General features: G+C 38.3%; 1 protein-coding gene across 1 annotated transcript in view; it reads right to left on the reverse strand.

Moving 5' to 3' along the window:
- Positions 1-18,388, reverse strand: part of carmil2 (capping protein regulator and myosin 1 linker 2) — a 49,221-nt gene that overhangs the window by 21,648 nt on the left and 9,185 nt on the right. The window contains exons 15-30 of the mRNA XM_059334943.1: positions 18,126-18,230; positions 15,794-15,863; positions 15,591-15,672; positions 14,625-14,721; positions 14,253-14,307; positions 13,956-14,128; positions 13,066-13,134; positions 12,401-12,491; positions 11,595-11,681; positions 11,215-11,343; positions 10,223-10,339; positions 7,647-7,822; positions 6,329-6,416; positions 6,120-6,209; positions 5,966-6,032; positions 3,053-3,588 (exon numbers count right to left, since the gene is read on the reverse strand). Of these exons, the coding sequence (XP_059190926.1) occupies positions 3,053-3,588; positions 5,966-6,032; positions 6,120-6,209; positions 6,329-6,416; positions 7,647-7,822; positions 10,223-10,339; positions 11,215-11,343; positions 11,595-11,681; positions 12,401-12,491; positions 13,066-13,134; positions 13,956-14,128; positions 14,253-14,307; positions 14,625-14,721; positions 15,591-15,672; positions 15,794-15,863; positions 18,126-18,230 (2,032 nt within the window). The remainder of the gene's footprint in view (positions 1-3,052; positions 3,589-5,965; positions 6,033-6,119; positions 6,210-6,328; positions 6,417-7,646; positions 7,823-10,222; positions 10,340-11,214; positions 11,344-11,594; positions 11,682-12,400; positions 12,492-13,065; positions 13,135-13,955; positions 14,129-14,252; positions 14,308-14,624; positions 14,722-15,590; positions 15,673-15,793; positions 15,864-18,125; positions 18,231-18,388) is intronic.

Consider the following 18,388-nt stretch of genomic DNA (forward strand, 5'->3'; position numbering starts at 1 on the left):
GCTGCAGCACATACACACTGTACTGCTACAGAGCTAACTGTGTAGCCTGTTAGCACTGTGCTACTGCGCAGCACTGTTGCTGCTCTGTTTCACGTCACTATCGTCTCCTCCACCTCGTTCCACAATGCCGGACTGCACTATGACTCAACCTGAATATAACGCCTTCACGTGATCACTGAACGCCCTAAGGTGAAAAGCAGACACAGATCTTTTTTGGCATTATAGCGGGCCATTTGCGGGACCACACAATGAAAGGGCCTACTCACTGAGTTACACCATTGGTCAAAGTGAGTGATGACGGTCGAGTTGGAGCTTCCCCATTGGCTGGACAATGAAACCGTTTCAGCAGACATTATAGCAGAGGAGAAGAGACCACAGAGGAGGTTTTTAAGTGAGTAATATTCGCTGGCTTGCTATGTCTTATGGTAATGCACCTGTTAGCAAAGTTGTTGACTTGCTAGTTTTTACCGTGTTAATATTTACAACGGCGGTGCAGAAGTGAATTGCACTATGGAACTAAATGTGTTTAAAAATGCAAAAAAAAATAATTCGACATAATTTTGCCTTAAGGAATAGAACTGGATGACTTACCAATAGAAAGGTGCAGCAGAAAAGTAAGTAACAGCTAGTGCACAAAAGCAATTCCCATGGCGATCCATGACTCTTCAATGGCATTGGTACACATAAAAGGCTGCCCATTCTGCTATTTTGTTTTGAATGGACACATCCCCTCTTTTCATAATTATAATTCTATAGGCGTAACAGACAGCTGATAGCATGTTTGCCTGTTGATCGCACCGCTAATCCACTTCATCAGTAGCAACAAATATTACTGGGACCACAACAGATAAACATTTAATTGCCTAGAAATCACATTAAAGACACCAACGCTGGTTATCACTCCAACAGTTTTGCCACAATTGAGCACATTGACAGCCTTATCTTAGCCCTATCTTTTGACCAGTGGTGTAAGAAGTACCCAGATCCCTTACTCAAGTAAAAGTACCTATACAACATTGTGAAATTACTTCACTACAAGTAAAAGTCCTGAAGTCAAAACTTAAGTACAAAAGTATCACCATCAAAATGTACTTAAAGTGTCAAAAGTAAAAGTACTCGTTATGTAGAATGGCCTCACTCAGATTGTTTTATATATTCAAAATATGTTTTTTTTAATTTTTTTTTTTTATTGATTTTTATTTTCTCAAGGTAGGGCTCATTTTATACTGTTACAGGGTTTAATTAAAAAAGGGTTAGGGTTAGGGTTAGGGTTAGTCTAATCACACTAAATTGATCATGTTTTTATGTTAAATCTCAACCTGAAAAGTAACTAAAGCTGTAAGCTAAATGTAGTGGAGTAAAAAGTACAATATTCACCTCAAAATGTAGTGACGTAGAAGTATAAAGTTACATAAAATGGAAATACTCAAGTAAAGTACAAGTACCTCAAAATTGTACTTAAGTGCAGTACTTGAGTAAATGTACTTGTTACATTCCACCGCTTTTTTGACCTAGTAATAATAATAATAATAATAATAATAATAATAATAATAATAATAAAGAGACCATGGGGTAAACTTCCTTGGCTTCATATTGCCACAGATTTGTGAAGCAGCCAGCACCAAGACAATCAACACCAACTACTGCCTGACTAGCCTGATTGCATGCTTTTCACTGCGTATATGTGTTGCTTGGCAACCACTCCACTAAAAGTCACGAAATAACTACATCGCTTGGCAGATGAATGAATATTTGTTATCAATAAATGATTGCATTTTTGGTTGATGTGTGTTTACTTAGTATGAGACACTGCTAGGTATATGTAGCAACCATTTTCTAAAAGCAGTAAGGGGCAACTTGAGGCTGTGAATCACAGTGATTTTAGACACTCTTCCCCTTAGCTGGAGCAAAATCACGTAAACCACTCGCTTGCTTAAATTAAATCTAACCACTGAGGACCCAAACTCCCTCATCACTTACTGACATACTGCCATACTGTACATTAACTACTTTAGTGATTTCTCATATCAAATCAAAAACAACGTGTGATTGTGTTTGTGAAAAACAACATCACCTTAGATTGACACCTACAGAACAGCAAATGTGTGTCTTAAAAAAAAAGAGTAATTACACACACGATGCAATTTACACACACAAGGTCACCACTGATAAAGAGGAATCCTCCTTTTCCATTTACACAGTGAAAAGCATAGAGAGCGAGACCCCCATTAATGTGAAAACATGAATAATTGAGTTAGTGAAAGCATTCCCAGGAGTGACTGAGAGAGAGAGGAGGAGAGAGAGAAATCAGCACTGGGAACAACCCAGGGAACACCACTCCCAAAATGCATGTGCCTATCCTCTCTCTCTTTTTCACACACACACACACACACACACACACGCACACACACACACACACACACACACACACTGAGCATGACTATATCGAGCAAGAGAATGCAAAGATAAAGATGGCTACCATTATTACTACAGCATCATAGAAATGATGAAAGCAAGATGGCAATAGATAGATATGCAGATGTGTAGATGTGTATATGTGTAGATAGCTAGATAGATAGATAGATAGATAGATAGATAGATAGATAGATAGATAGATAGATAGATAGATAGATAGATAGATAGATGTAATGTTGATATTTTGCTGCATTAACATGAGGATCCCAATAATCTGAGCAGTATACCCATTTATCCCTCCATTCCTCCCCTCTCCTCCTCTCTCTCTCTCTGCTTTCCTTTTTTTTGTATCATGTTGTTTCCATTTCCTCCATTTCCATCGTTTTCTCCTCTGGGATCCCTCTGTAGTCGTGCAATTAGCTCCCTACTTCATCCCTTCCCTCTAGCATCCTTCATCCATCTCTCCTTACACTGAGCACATATGTCGTTAAAAAGCATATTTTGTATGCGCATGTATTACTGTGTGTAGTTAAAAAAAAATGCAAATGCTGTTTTATTTCTGCTTGCTCAGTCAAATATTGTGTCTGTGTGTGTGTGTGTGGTCATTGGTTATGTGTTTATGGGTATGTGTTCCTACCTGAGGCCTGGAGGAGGGCGGCTGTGTGTGTGTGCGTCGTGGCCGTGGTCGGGAGGCGGTGTAGTGCCTTAGAGTCTGTCCCTGGGTGGGTAGAGGCTCCATGGAAGAAGCGGGGGATCCAGAGCCGGGGAGGGGGCCTGGGCTGGGGCCACAGCCGGGGAAGGGAGCCTGTCGTCTGGGTGAGCCTCCGCGGCCGGCAGCCTCCTCTTTTGCAGCTTGAGCAGAGACGGAGTAAAGGAGGGGGAGACTGGGAGGAGGAATGAACGATGCTCCTCTCGCTCCTGATATTGCTGCAGCAGCATCCACTGCCACCACCTCCCCCTCCCTCCGCCTCCTCCCCCTCAGTCCTGGGGGGGAGGGGGACGGGGAAGGGGAGGGGCTTGCAAACCTGACTGACATGGGGGTTGCTGTCGACAACCAAGGGAGGCCACACCTTCCTCCTCCTCCTCCTCCTCCTTCCTCTCCAGTACCTCTACCCCTCTCTCTCTCGTGTTCTCTGTCCCTGTTCTGCTGCTCCCAGTCTGCATCCAGGAGACCTGAGAGTAAAGAGGAGATGCACGATGAAAGAGAGAAGGATGGAGGGAGGAAGGAAGGGAGGGAAAGATGGGGAATCCAGCCCACGCAGTAAACATGATTTTTTTTGCACAAATGTACTGTTTGTATATCAAGGGCAGGCAGAGCTGTATTGGAAAGACACGGAGGGAGAAGAAAATGGGAAAAAAAGGAGAAGAGGGGGGTGTCAAGAGACTAGGATAGAGGGGGAGGAGAGAATAGGCAAGGACAGAGGGGGCTACAAAAGAGAGAGCAGAGAGAGAGAAATAATCAGTTAAGCATGAACATGCAGAGAGGGAGCAGAGAGGAAGAGGAGCAGCAGATGGATGCTGCAGTCACACTGTACTGCACACAGGAACACAGTTATCAGCCTGTCACACATAACAAGGTAGAATATAGTAGTTTAAGCAACATTAGTAATCTTTCAGTTACAGGGTCTAAATATTGAAGATACCTTAAAATGCAAATTGATGACTAGATTCTGTGTAAAGAAAAAACATTTACCCAATTCTTGACACAATATACAGGAACACATTTAACATATTATGGTGAACAACCTTTTTTGTTGTTGTTTTAAAGCTATCCTCCAATCAAACAAAAGGAGCCGGGGGGGTTGGGGTATGTGAGCTGAAGCGCCCCAAATCCCCCCTTCCTCCTCTGATCATCCCCTCCTCCAACTTCTCCCCATCTCATCTCTCCCAGGGTGAAAGTCACTGGTGTGAAAGTAAACGGGCCATGCTCCAATTAGCCAACAGTGCTATGTGTCTGACACAGAGTGGTTCAGCATGGCACAGCACACATGAGGAATACAGTTATAATAAATGGGACAAGATGAAATAAATTATTAATGATAGGTAAAGATTTAGACCTGAGCTCAGATGTCATACTGGATCGCTGTAGTGGGAGTATAAATTTAAATTTATAATACTAGTGAAGGGACAACGACGCTTCATTAACCATTTGCTTTATTTACGGAGCCCACTAGATGGCGCTCTTTGTTGAACAAAGGGCGGAAAACACACTCAATTACCATTTCTAAAGCCTTTTTTTTAAATCAAGAGCGCCATCTAGTGGGGTAAAAAATAAAGCAAATGGTTCATGAAGCTTCATTGTACTTTAACTATATAATACCATCACATTAGAAATATAACATAACATGACTCATTTAATATTTCACAATATTACACACCTTCTATAAAGTTATTTCATTGTTTGTCAAATGTGAATAAGTCCAAGGGCGCAATTTTGTTAAATTTAAATAAGCTCACGGTCCTAGGTAGTGAAGGGACAATGAAGCTTCTTTAACCATTTGCTTTATTTAGGGAGCCCACTAGATGGTGCTCTTTGTTCAACAAAGGGCTGAAAACACACTCAATTTCCTTTGATAAAGCCTTTATTTTAATGCCATCAATATGGCCCGGTATTGCAGATTAAGAATCCTGCATAATTATTTCTTGCAAAAAAACTAAACTAAAGTAACTAAAGCATTGACCAGAAAGTCATGTTCGTATAATGTTTGATCTTTTAACATTACTAAAGTTGTAATATCAAATGCAATTCTATTAGATATCTAAGCTTGAATCCAAATCTTATCCTATCATTATCATGGTGATTATTTTACAATTTGTTTGTTTAACTTAAATATATTCATTTAGGAGCACATGTACTCCTTTGGAAAAAAAAAGTTTGCCTTGAGACCAGTGGTGGAATGTAACTCAGTACATTTACTCAAGTACTGTACTTAAGTGCAATTTTGAGGTTCATTTTATGTAACTTTATACTTATACTCTACTACATTTCGAGGCAAATATTGTACTTTTAGGTCAAGATTTAACATGAAAAACATTTCCTTTTTAAAAAAATTAAACCTCATGAAAGTATATGAAGTAGTTAAAATGAGCTCTACCTTGAGACAATTAAAACACTGCTTACATAAATGCGTCAATAATAATATTGTAAAATTCTATAATATATTTGAAATACATAAAACAACCTGAATGGGTCCATTCTGCATAATGAGTACTTTTACTTTTGATTCTAGTACATTTTGATGGTAACACTTTTATACTTTTACTTCAGCAAGTTTTGAATGTAGTACTTTTACTTGTAGTGGAGTAATTTCACAGTATGGTATTAGTACTTTTAATGAAGTAAGGGATCTGAATACTTCTTCCACCACTGATTCTACCTGCTCAGCATCAAACAGCAGACAGACACAGTTAGAGACCAGCAGGTGAAAACAGTGAAGCATTTAGCAGTTAAAGAGAGATATTTCCCTCAGGAGTTGGTAGAAACCAAAAAAAAAGAACTAAAAAAAAAAGGATATGAATGAATCACGTAGTACTGGTGGTTGTATCTTACTCTTAATTGAAGGAGCAGGCCTCAGACTCTTGGAGTGGAAACTGTTTCTCCAAAATGCTGGACTATACTGGTGATGGAGACAAGAACAAACACATGGATAAACCAACACATAAATGAATAAAATAATGAATAAACAGGTAAATGTGTGTCTTACATCATCAGTTGGGAAGTCGCTCTCATCCACTCGAAGTTCTGGGATGTTGTTTTTCAGAGCAATGCATGAATTTTCTTTGACAAGGGAATCCTATACAGTAAATAAAGGAAACATTATTAAAATTGAGTGCAACATTGTGTTAACAGTACAACATTTAAGGAGATATTCTTGTGTGCCATTTATAATATAAAAATAATACAGTTATTCACCATTTTGTTCTGTGCCATGGTCAGATCCTGTAGTAGCTGCTGCATGATGCTTTCAGCCAAAGAGACACTCAGTGTTTGTCTCAGTTCACTGGATGGAAGAAAGGAAAAACAGATTCATACATTTAACTTCAGCACAGTAAAGGCTAAAGTTTTTAATTTATCAGTTATTTGCAGTAATAATATATATATTTGGATGTTCAATATAGATTTGGTAGTGCTTTAGTATGACATATACATTTCTTATCAGGACTTAAACACATTAACTGCAGTCCCAACATGATTTAGAGCACTTTGTCTCTCTGTCTGTCTGTCTGTCTGTCTGTCTGTCTGTCAGTCTCTTTCTTTCTTTCTTTCCTTCTTTTTTTCTGTCTGTCTGTCTCTTTTTTTCTTTCTTTTTTTCTGTCTGTCTGTCTGTCTGTCTGTCTGTCTCTTTATTTCTTTCTTTGTTTTTTTTCTGTCTGTCTGTCCGTCCGTCCATCTGCCTGAACCTGTGATGTCTCCAGAGACGCAATGACTGTGACTGAAGGTTGCTGGTCGAAAAACATCTACAAGTCTAACTGCTGCTAAACATTCGTTAATTATTATCTTGTATTGGACAGCATTATGTTTACTTGATTTTTTAGTCCTTCTGTGTAAATGAGGTGAACTAAATATATGCAACACATTTCCAGTGTAGTTTCTAAACCACAGAAGGCCCACTATTTCAGTTTGAAGCTTTTTCAGGAACTTCAACTGTAATTAATAATCAATTCACGTAATTGATCAATGATCAGCTTCCCTAATCCTGATTGTGCAGTGATGTCAAGTGACTCTATTGATATATAGAGCATAGCTCCTGGTTCAACCATCGAAACTTTTGCAGTTTCTGCTGAAGACAACCTGCATACTGTGCTCTTATTTACAGTCTTTTTATCAGTGACCGTCAGTCTAATCTAAGTTGATTATACAGTCTTAATAAGGTTTATTTAACAAGCTGAAATAACACTGTCCTACATAAACTTTTTACATTAAACATTTTTATTCCTTGGCTTTTTAACTTTGCGTGAGTTTTGTGGTCCTCTGTGTCTTTTATTTATTTTATTTATTTTACTACTTTTAACTACGTTTTTTATTTATTTTACTATGTTTATCTGTTTGATTGTATTGTTTTATTTATAGCATCATTTTAGATTTATACACTTATTATTTTATTGCTGATTGGTATATGGAAATGTTTGTTTTATTGTTGATTCTATGTACAGCACTTTGGAGACGTTTTTGTTGTTTAAATGTGCGATACAAATGAAGTGGATTGGATTGGATAAATGAATGTTAGTACCTCAGTCTGTTGCTGATGATCTGCCCTGTGTTCTCCACCAGAGTGCTTCTCAGGAACGTGTGTGTTTGTCTGCCTCTTTTGGACACACACTCTGACAGACACTCACACACACTGGCCCGCTGGACCACCCGGGGACACGCTGCCTCTGCACACCTGATCAGGCCTTGAGCCAACTCCTGGAACACACAGAGTGGGACTGGAGAGTGGCCAAGGCTGAGTATTGTTATGTCAAGATGGAGACCAGCAAGAAAGTCTCCTCTCTTTCTGTTATTTCAGAGAATCACTCAGGACCTAACCTGAATATTGAGGTGTAACTCACCACTGATGTTGTGAAAATAGTTGAAAGATTCTCATTTATTGGTACATAAACCATGAACTTCATATATAATCAGATGTTATCACAGGTAAACTGATTTAGAGACAGAATTAAGTTTACTTAGCCAGCCATCTTTGTCTGTTCAGATGAAACATTTGTTCTTTTTAAGTGCCTCAATTATAGAGCAGGTTGCTTATGACCTCATGGTTAAACAGTCTCAGTTTTGTTTCAAACCTTGTCTTCTTCTTTTTTTCCCCCCTTCACTTATCTTGAATTAATAATTTTACTTTAGTTGAACCATACTTAACAGTGCGTCAGATAATTGTCTGCAATGTTTTTCTTAAGGGTTGCTGTTGGCCAAATCTGAAGATTTGGGGGCATTTCTTTATATAAATAAAAACCTTAAACCATTTTTTAAAACCTATTTATTCTCCTTGGCGTTCAGTCCAGTTTTATTTTCTTTTTTTAACTCTAACTCAGGTCTAACTCTTTTAGATTGATTTTTTTTTTACTATTTTATTGTTTTTAGTATTTTATTATTTTCATTGTTTTTATTTATTATTATATATTATATTATTGTATGATTTGTATTGTATTTTAATAACTGTACAGCACTTTGGTCAACTGAGGTTGTTTTTAAATGTGCTCTATAAATAAAGTTTGACTATAAATTAGCCTATTCATGCTTGAGCAGACTGATGCAACTAAAGTGAGATTTACATTGCTCAGTGCAGACAGGTGTGTGTAAATTTGAATTATAAATAAAGATTTGATTTTTTCGACGCTAAGTCTATGTCGTACATAAATTCATAATGTTTTCTGTGCATGCTTTGATAAATTTCACCCCACGTGAGACAAATTTTCATGATATTTTAAAGCAAAAATAGTATTCACATTCAACTCTTACTAGAACATTAAAATCTGTCCACCTGATGCTTTGTCAAAAAATATTCCCTGGAAAATACAAACCACATAAAGTACCTACTGTGTGCAAACAATGGCAGAGATATAAAAGAGTTACTGTTTTGCCAACTTCCTGTTGGCACCTTTTGTCTTGGAGACAAATGATTATACCAGGAAATTAATCGCCTTCTGTAATGCACTTCTAAAATATTAATCAGTAGCCAAGTGGCCGTAGATGCACTATGATATTTTTCACCAGTTCTTTTCATTTTGATCGATCTTCTGCAGTTCTTGTTGCATTCTACGGTGTCATATTTCGATTCCATCCTGCGATGCAGTGGAGGACGTGGTCGTTGTTAACCCGGGCCATGACCGATCCGGTATGTGTTTGTCTGGTGTAATCATCATAAGTGTTTCAATAGACAAGATCAGCTGGTGGTGTCCATCTCCTCTCCAGATGTGGATGGCCGTTGACTCTTGATGAGCTCATCCGCCCTTTGACAGGTCTTGTTTTTTTGTCCTGCTGGGTGTCCACCCACCCTCCTCATCAAGTTAAACCTGATGGGGTTGATGGTTTAGTCCAGAGGTAGGCAACCTGCGGCTCCGGATCCACATGTGGCTCTTCAGGCCATCTACAGCGGCTCCCTTTTTTTCCTTGATTTGCCACTTTTAATCTCATAAATCTGTGATTATTTTCTCCTAGATTTGCCGATTTAAATTTCATAAATTTGTGACTTTCATACTTTTCAAACTTTTTTTTTTACATTATAATTTTAATTTATCACTGATGTATGCCAGAATCAATTTGTATTCTTCAATTGTAAAAATGTGGTTTATAAACAGCACTAAAACATTTTTAAAAAACATTTTAGTCAACTTAAATGTGCATCCTAGCTTTTGAAAGTCTGCGGCCTGACGCCTTAACCTCTAAATTTAGCCAATTTCAAGTCTAGTTTTGAGTTTCCCTCACCAGGATAGCTTTCCTGAGATATTTCTCAGGAGTCTTGCCTCTTATTTGCACTTGTATCCTCACTGCATTCTGACAAAACCATCTTAATAACTGCTCATTGTGAACTATTAGTAATGTTGGTAGGCTAATAAGGCTTCAATTAAGGCCGTTTTATCTTCGTTGTAAGGCAAAAAAAAAAAAAAAAATTGTGGCTCCATTCTGAGATTTTTTCTAATTTTTTGGCCAACAATGGCTCTTTTGTTGGTTAAGGTTGCCGACCCCTGGTTTAGTTGACAACTCGACAAACTATGCAAGGCAAGGAGGCTTAGTTCCTTGAGATGTTAATCCACCTTCATACCCAATCAAAAATAGTGGCCTGTGTTATAAGGTGAACAGTGGGTGTATTACCTGTATGCTTCTGTTGAATTCATTAGTGAGGGCAGTAGTGGCGTCAGTGAGGATGTGGTTCACCAAGTTTCCATCAGAGGTACACGTCCTGCCTGCCTCATACAGACAAGGAAGCAGCTGCAGGGAGAGTCACAAGTAATATACTGTTATAATACCGGTACCATATTTAAAAATGCACTTTTATTTAACAGATAGCTGACATCCAGCCACACCAGTATCTGGCAAAGCCTGGTTGTGTATACAATTACATAATTCATAGAGGTTTTCCAAACCAGTGGTGGAATGTAACTAAGTACATTTACTCAAGTACTGCACTTAAGTAGAATTTTGAGGTAGTTGTACTTTACTTGAGTAGTCCCATTTAGTGTAGCTTCGACGTCATTACATTTTGAGGCAAATGTTGTACTTTTTACTCCACTACATTTAGCTGACAGCTTTAGTTACTTTTCAGGTCGAGACTTAACATAAAAACATAATACATTTTAAAAATATATTAATTAAACGATATAAAAAGTATAATAAGTAGTTAAAATTAGCCCTACCTTGACAACAGTAAATTAAAGCTTTTTTTTTTTTTTTTTTCGGATCAAAATGATATGGAAAGATGATAAGGAAACGCGTATGGAATATTAAGTCGACTTGTTCTTATATTTATCTCATTACTTAGACAGGGCAGATGCATGTATATGTATAGAGATATATATACTGTATGTGTTTAATTGCCTATAACAAATCAAATCAAAAATCAAATCAAAATTACTTTATTTATGCCCGAGGGGAAATTCAGTTAGTCTGAAGGAGTACTTTTACTTTTGATACCTTAAGTACATTTTGATGCTGATACTTTTGTACTTTTACTTCAGTAAGTTTTGAATGAAGGACTTTTACTTGTAGTGGAGTATTTTCACAGTGTGGTATTAGTACTTTTACTTAAGTAAGGGATCTGAATACTTCTTCCACCACTGTTCCAAACTCATCTGAGTGGCCTGTACCTTGAAGGACTCCTTGGCATTGTGCAGCACCTCGTACGCTGTCAGGACGTCGTCCTGAACTTCCTGAATGTTGCAGTGGTTCAAACGTCGAAGGCTGTCCTCCAGCTGCTGGCACAAACGCTGGACCTGCTAAAATGAAGGACAAACGAGACAGACAGAGCATACAGACCGAGGCACAAATTACTGTAAAGGGCCAATATAGTATTTTTTATTAAACCACCATGTGATAGGATTCAGTGTGACTGATTAGTTATTGTAAAGCGAACGAATACTACAACGTGCCTCTGTGAAGCTGTATTTTAACACATTTATCTTTTAATACAGTATATTAGAGTAAACAACACATGTTATATCTATTATATTTATATTTTATTTCTTACCTTCTCAGACTGTTGGACACTAAATGCTTGCTGAAGTTCCACTCTTTCAGACTGTCTTTGATTGTTTCTGTCTAGACACCGCTGAATCTGCACACACACACACACACACACACACACACACACACACAGTGCAAACTGAATGTTACACGTGTAAGCTGAAAAACAAAACATTTTAACCCCGTACCCCGACCCCACACTGGATGGGAGCAATAAAGGAATATCTTATCCGTTCTTATCTTATCTTATTACATGTGGTATATACAGTACATCATTCATCTTTTTAAATATTTTGTCGAGTCATGGACCTTGTGTGAATCCATGTGACAAATTAAATTAGTTGATTGAACCAATTCAAAATTTAAATAATTTGTGTGGGTTTTAGGTCATTGTAGTGGCTTTTTGTAAGACAGTTCTTTCAATTTTAAAACTTGCACAAAAGGCCACTGATGCACCAGTTCAATTCGGATGTACTTTGGCAAAAAGAAGTCCATTGTCCAGGCAAAGATTCACATTTTGGTTCATTTAATTTACAGTTCAAAGCAAACAAACATTTCATGTTGCCTCTCTTTGCTCTGGTAAAAAACTGTGTCCCTTCTGGTGCATTACGTGTCACTACCACCTGCTACCTTTATCAATGCCCAATACCTGTTTGTTCTGGTGCTTCGTGCCACTAGTCTACACACAAATAAATACAAAATAAACAATAATAGTAATAATCAAACTAATGAAATAGCTCCTACAGTCATATTTCCCCTGACACTTATAAACTGCTAAACACAGACACACACACACACACACACACTGACCTTGTGCACAGCCTCTTTTGTTCGGTCAGGGTTGCCGCGGTAACTCTGTGTGATATCAGCCAAACCAGACACCTGTTGCAGAGTGAAGTTCCTGCACAACATAGAACACATCTTTCAAAACTCACACCTGCTTAATCTGAAATGGGTGAATCCACCATGCGTTTTAATTTGGTTTTAGTATTTTCTTTAATCGTATAAAAGAAGGCTGTAACATCAAGATTGTCAGCTGTAATTGAGTTGCAATTGGCCGTGCAGGTGTTTGAGCAGGAGCTCGATACTGCAGCTCCACTCCTTCTCACCACTGCACAGACTCTGGCTCCAGTGATGTCACCAGCACAAGGAAGCAGCGCCTGTATCTGGGATATTTTGGCTTCACTGCCCTACAGTGGGAGACGCGTTGTCCATTCTTTATACAGTCTATGACGCACAGAGTTGCTATTATGGCTGAGACTCTTGGTGTTGTTCAACTTTAGATTGTAAGTAAGTAAATTACCCCTCTAAGTGTATAGGGGGGACCTGGACTTTGCAGGCTATGGAGTCCCAAAGTCTTTTTTAAATCTTATGCACAGAAAAAAAACATCTTTCAGGACTTTATATCCTGAAAGGTAACTCTCACTGGTGAATTTAAACAGGAGGAGGGGTGTGTGATTGTATGTATGAATGACCTCTCCAAGGCATCAGCAACATCCTGGAGACCTCTGGCAGTTACATTGTTTCTGTCCCAAGTTAGAGTCCTTTAAGAGAGAGAGAGAGAGAGAGAGAGAGAGACATAAAATAGAAATATTCTTGGAGAGATTCAAGTACTGAATGATAGTTTCAAGTAATGTAATGATGACATCTAGTGGCTAACAGTGGATTGACATAAAGTGGAACAATTTGCATGATGATGCCAAAATGCTATAAAATGAGATTGAGAATTGGTTTTGTGTTGTGTGCAGTGGAAAATAGATGTTATCCATGGACCTGTGCGTATTCAGATCCCTTACTTCAGTAAAAGTACTAATACCACACTGAGAAATGACTCCACTACAAGTAAAAGTCCTGCATTCAAAACTTACTGAAATAAAAGTACAAAAGTATCAACATCAAAATGTACTTAAAGTATCAAAAGTAGAAGTACTCGTTATGCAGAATGACCCCACTCAGAATGTTTTATATATTCTAAATATATTATTACATAATTTGTATTGATGCTTTTATGTGAGCGCTTTAATTTTGTAAAGATAGTGCTTATTTTAACCACTTAACATACTCTTATGAGGTTTAATTAAAAAAATGTCTAATCATTTTACATTGATTAGGTTTTTTATGTTAAATCTCTACCTGAAATGTAACTAAAGCTGTCAGCAAAATGCAGTGGAGTAAAAAGTACAATATTTGACTCTAAATGTAATGGAGTAGAAGTATAAAGTTACATAAAATGGAAATACTCAAGTAAAGTACAAGTACCTCAAAACAACACTAAATTACAGTACTTGAGTAAATGTACTTAGTTACTTTCCACCACTGCTTGTGTGTTTAACACCTTGGCTAGTGTGTGTGTGTGTGTGTGTACCTTAGTCTGGTGTTGCTTGTCAGGGCTTTGGCCAGCATTTTGGCTCCAGTGTCTCCCATGTTGTTTCCACTGATGTCCACTTCAGCCAGAGCAGTGTGTCCGCCCAGAGCGCTCAGCAGGATGCGCATCCCCGTCTTCAGCTTGGAGTCACACACCGACAGGGATTGCAAGGGCTGCACACACACACACACACACACACACACACACACATGAATACAGTGTGTATGCAATGACATAGGTGTGGGGTGTTGGAGCGATATTACTGACTGAGAGTGAATTTAATGAAATGTCACTTACACATTCTTCGTCCTGAATGAGCTGAGCAATACGATGAAGAACGTCAGTGAGAGCCCTGGTACGCAGAAAGGGAAGGGCACATTTAAAACCAAGAAAATTCATTGGAAAGACCTACATATAAAATACAATTTTACATGACATAGATTTTTTTAAATTTTACATTACTACATTTCTTCTTTTTATGAAAAAATACTTTTAACTATTTTTAATTTTTTTTTAACTTTGAAATGGGTCAATTTGACCCGCAAACAAAAGAGGAGGGTTAAACTCTTGATTGTTTCACTATGGCAACTATGACTCCAGACATCCATCTAATGACGTCAGAAGAAGATTTGGTGGCAGAGTAAAAGGTTTACATTATGTTCCCCAGACCTGGACTTCATGGCAAAGTTTCCTCCCAGTGCGATGTGTCGGAGAGAGTGACATCGACCAACAGACAGGACCAGAGTCACCATATCGTTCTCAAAACCTAAAGGCAGAAAGAGGACGGGGGAGACAAGATGTAACACAGACAGTTCAATGATTATGTTACAGTTTTTCCTCAGTTGCTTTGTTTCAAACATCCTTAACATTTGCAGAACAGTGAGTGCATTTCTTGAAGCAGAGCACAGTGGATTACCTACAGAAAGCCTGTAACTTGCTCAAAAACCTTAGTTCTTTTCTCTAAAGCTAATATTTATGTCACTTAACTTGTCAGTGGCATCAGAATGTTCACAGACAAGACCATTAAAATGCTGAGCCATGTTGCCAATATAACAGCATAGGATTTGATGACAATGATTGAAAATGCAAAAGGCTTGCACTTTTCTGTGTGGCACGTATCACTTTCAACAGTACAAAGTTACACATTACTGTGTGTGGGAGAGACTGGACATGATTCACATTTCCACTTTGACTGTTTGTTCTTGTGATACAGAAAAGAAGTGTTTTACAACCGGTGGTGGAAAGTACATTTACTTGAGTACTGTACTTAAGTACTGTTATGAGGTACTTGAACTTTACTTGAATATTTCAATTTTATGTAACTTTATACTTCTACTTCACTACATTTAGAGGCAAATATTGTACTTTTACTCCACGACATTTAGCTGACAGCTTTAGTTACTTTACAGGTCGAGATTTAACATAAAAAATAAATTTAATTTTTATTTTATTTTTACATGCTACACCTTTTGACCATAAATGCTTGCCAATTGAAGGTTCCTCAGATCCATCTCTGAGCTCTGATCATAAAGATTTTTTAGGATTTCATTCTGCTCAAAAAATATATACCAAAGCAACTGAGAAAAAACTGTAAGATCACAAAACAAGTGATCGCACTTTTGAACTTTTGCGTACCATTGTCAGAGATATCCAGACTTCTGAGAGCTGTAGCTTCAGAGATGTGCTCCTGTATCACTTGGGCCCCTGCTGAACGTAGCTACACACACACACACACACACACACACACACACACACAGGCATATAATAATTTGTTTATCTTCTGCTACTCATCTTTGCAAACAAAACAATTTTTTTTTGGAAGTGTGTGTGTTCAGTACCTCACAGCTGCTGAGGTCCAGCTCCAGCCCAAAGAGACGTGTGTTGGTGGCCAGACCTTGTAGTAATAACCTAGTTACAAAACAAAAACATATGGTAACAATAACCATCATTTATAAATGGTAAAGAGATATTTTATTAATGTTTAATCATCATTTATAAACCGTATATAGGCCATTTAGAATGGTATTTACATATTTTTATTAATGTTTAACTAACTTAATAATTTATAAATGGCAAATAGATGGTACATTAATGTAAGTTTATAGTTACTTTACCATTAACAAACCAATAAATTATAATTAATAGTTTATTAATAGTTTTAGTTGCACTCATTATAACATGTTTAACACAATATTAAGTATGTCAACCAGTCAGTTGTGAACCTAAACTTAGTGATATCACAGATGCTCAATAAGTCTATGTCTATGGTAGTAACTCAGGTAATAGAATAGCATAAGTGGGGACACCTAATTAGTCACTTCATGAGCATTAACAATAACCCCTCACCTTGCCACAAAGCCAGTGATCTTTGAAAGTTTCCATAAAGATCTCCTTTACATATGTAACACAATGCTGGCTAATGTTAGCTACCTCTACATGTTATGCTACTTTTCTGCAGCACATGTAACCAAAAACAGGTAGCTAGCTGGCTAGGAAGATAAGTCGGCAAACAAAAAAGTAAGACACAGGGTCATGGAGCACAAAGTAATAAGATTGTAAAAGATTTAAAAATTATCCATTTAAAACCTTGTTTGAGGAACACACAAGGATTAACCCCTTCATTCTCCCTGTCCCAGACAAGAAAGAGCAAAAACACTGAATGAAACAGACTTACATTGTTTTTCTGCTGGGCACAGAGTATTTTCACTGCTGAGAACAGTTCTTTACAACAAATTAAAATCCATATCTGTTTACTAAAATCCAGTATAGTTCAAATCAACCAGAATTTAAAGGTTGTGTCGTACAAGTATTGCTTCAAACTGGATGAAAACAGGATAAAAGTCCATTTCTGACAGAGCTGCCAGTGGGTAAAGGCACAGAATATTCTGTAGAGACTTTAATATCCACAATTAAAAAGTGTAAAAGGGTGTAAATGGTCAAGTGGCAGAAGTTGTCTTAGAGGAAACAGAATTGGCATGAAAAGGCAGATTAGGATAAGTTTGAGAAAATAATTGAAGAAAAAATAGCGATAATGGAAAGTCATGATGCTGAGAGCTTGAATGAAAATCTTTGCAAGAATCCTTGAGGCCTTGAGATTCAGAAAGAGGAAAGCAGTTCCATGGTGGTTTGAGTTTGAGTAATAAAATTGTCTAATTTGGTCATTTTAGCTTTATCCTCATCCTGCTTTCTTTCTATCTTTCCTCTTTTTCGTGCCACTTTTTTGTTTGGGCTTGCCAAAAAATGATGATGCTACCTTTTCTCGTCAAGTTTCATCCACTTGCTTTTTTTTTTCTTGCTGAAAGGAGAAACAACTCACGTCACGTCATTAGCCCCTTTCATAGTGCCATTTCATGCCAGGACATTTACATCTCTGTAACGTCTCGCCTCCACTATGAACGCGAAAAATTGTCGGGACTGTTGGAAGTGGGACCACTATGAATCGGCCATCCCAGCAAGGTGGAATATTTGAAGTCACACCTCCCACTTGGTCCGACAATCATTGAATCACTGTTCACTGCGGCCACCGGCGCAGTTGCTAACTGGGGGCAGCGTCCGCTACTTATTGTAAACAAACCGGCATCGCTAACTGTGCACAGAGTGTCCGGTGCTTGTTATAAACAAACGGAGGTCGTTAACTGAACACATACTGCTGCAGCACATACACACTGTACTGCTACAGAGCTAACTGTGCAGCATATTAGCACTGTGCTACTGTGCAGCACTGCTGCTGCTCTGTCACACGTCACTATCGTCTCCTCTATGAAAGGGCACGAATATCACGCCTTCACGGGATCACTATCAACGCCCTAAGGCAAAAAGCACTGCTCTTTCTGGCAATACAGTGGGACATTTGCGGGATCGCACTATGAAAGGAGCTAATGGGACTCATCATGCCTGACAGGTATCAAGGTGATTGGACAAATGATAATTTCCTCCTCCCATACCATCACAAAGTGTTACCTTACCAACCCGCCTGAGCTATTCCATTCACAAAAACAGGGGCCTGTGGCAATTCTGGACAGCTGCTTTTTTTAATTCCTTCATGGGCCCCTGATGGTGTCTGGGCCTCCTTGCAGCTGCACTGGTTGCACTGTCAATATTTACGCCACTGCTTTGGACTTTGAGTCATTCATTGTCTAGAGCAAATTTTCACATTGGGAGTTACCACACCTGAGGGCTTGTGGAGGTAGCTTTGTTGCAGAAAGGCCGACATATTTGAGCTCACAGCTCTGACTGAAGAACTCTCGAATGCTCCTGGTCACCTCCCGCACCTTCCTACACACACACACACACACACACACACACACACACAAATAACAGAAATGGATTAGTATTGTGATGACACATGATTCATGATAGTTGTGCAGCAGTAAATAATCTATTAGTGCAGTAATACTGTTTTATGTGTCTCAATAACGCAGAGAGAATGCCAA

This window comes from Centropristis striata, chromosome 6 (assembly GCF_030273125.1).
Source record: "Centropristis striata isolate RG_2023a ecotype Rhode Island chromosome 6, C.striata_1.0, whole genome shotgun sequence".
In the NCBI taxonomy this organism is placed as follows: Eukaryota; Metazoa; Chordata; class Actinopteri; order Perciformes; family Serranidae; genus Centropristis; species Centropristis striata.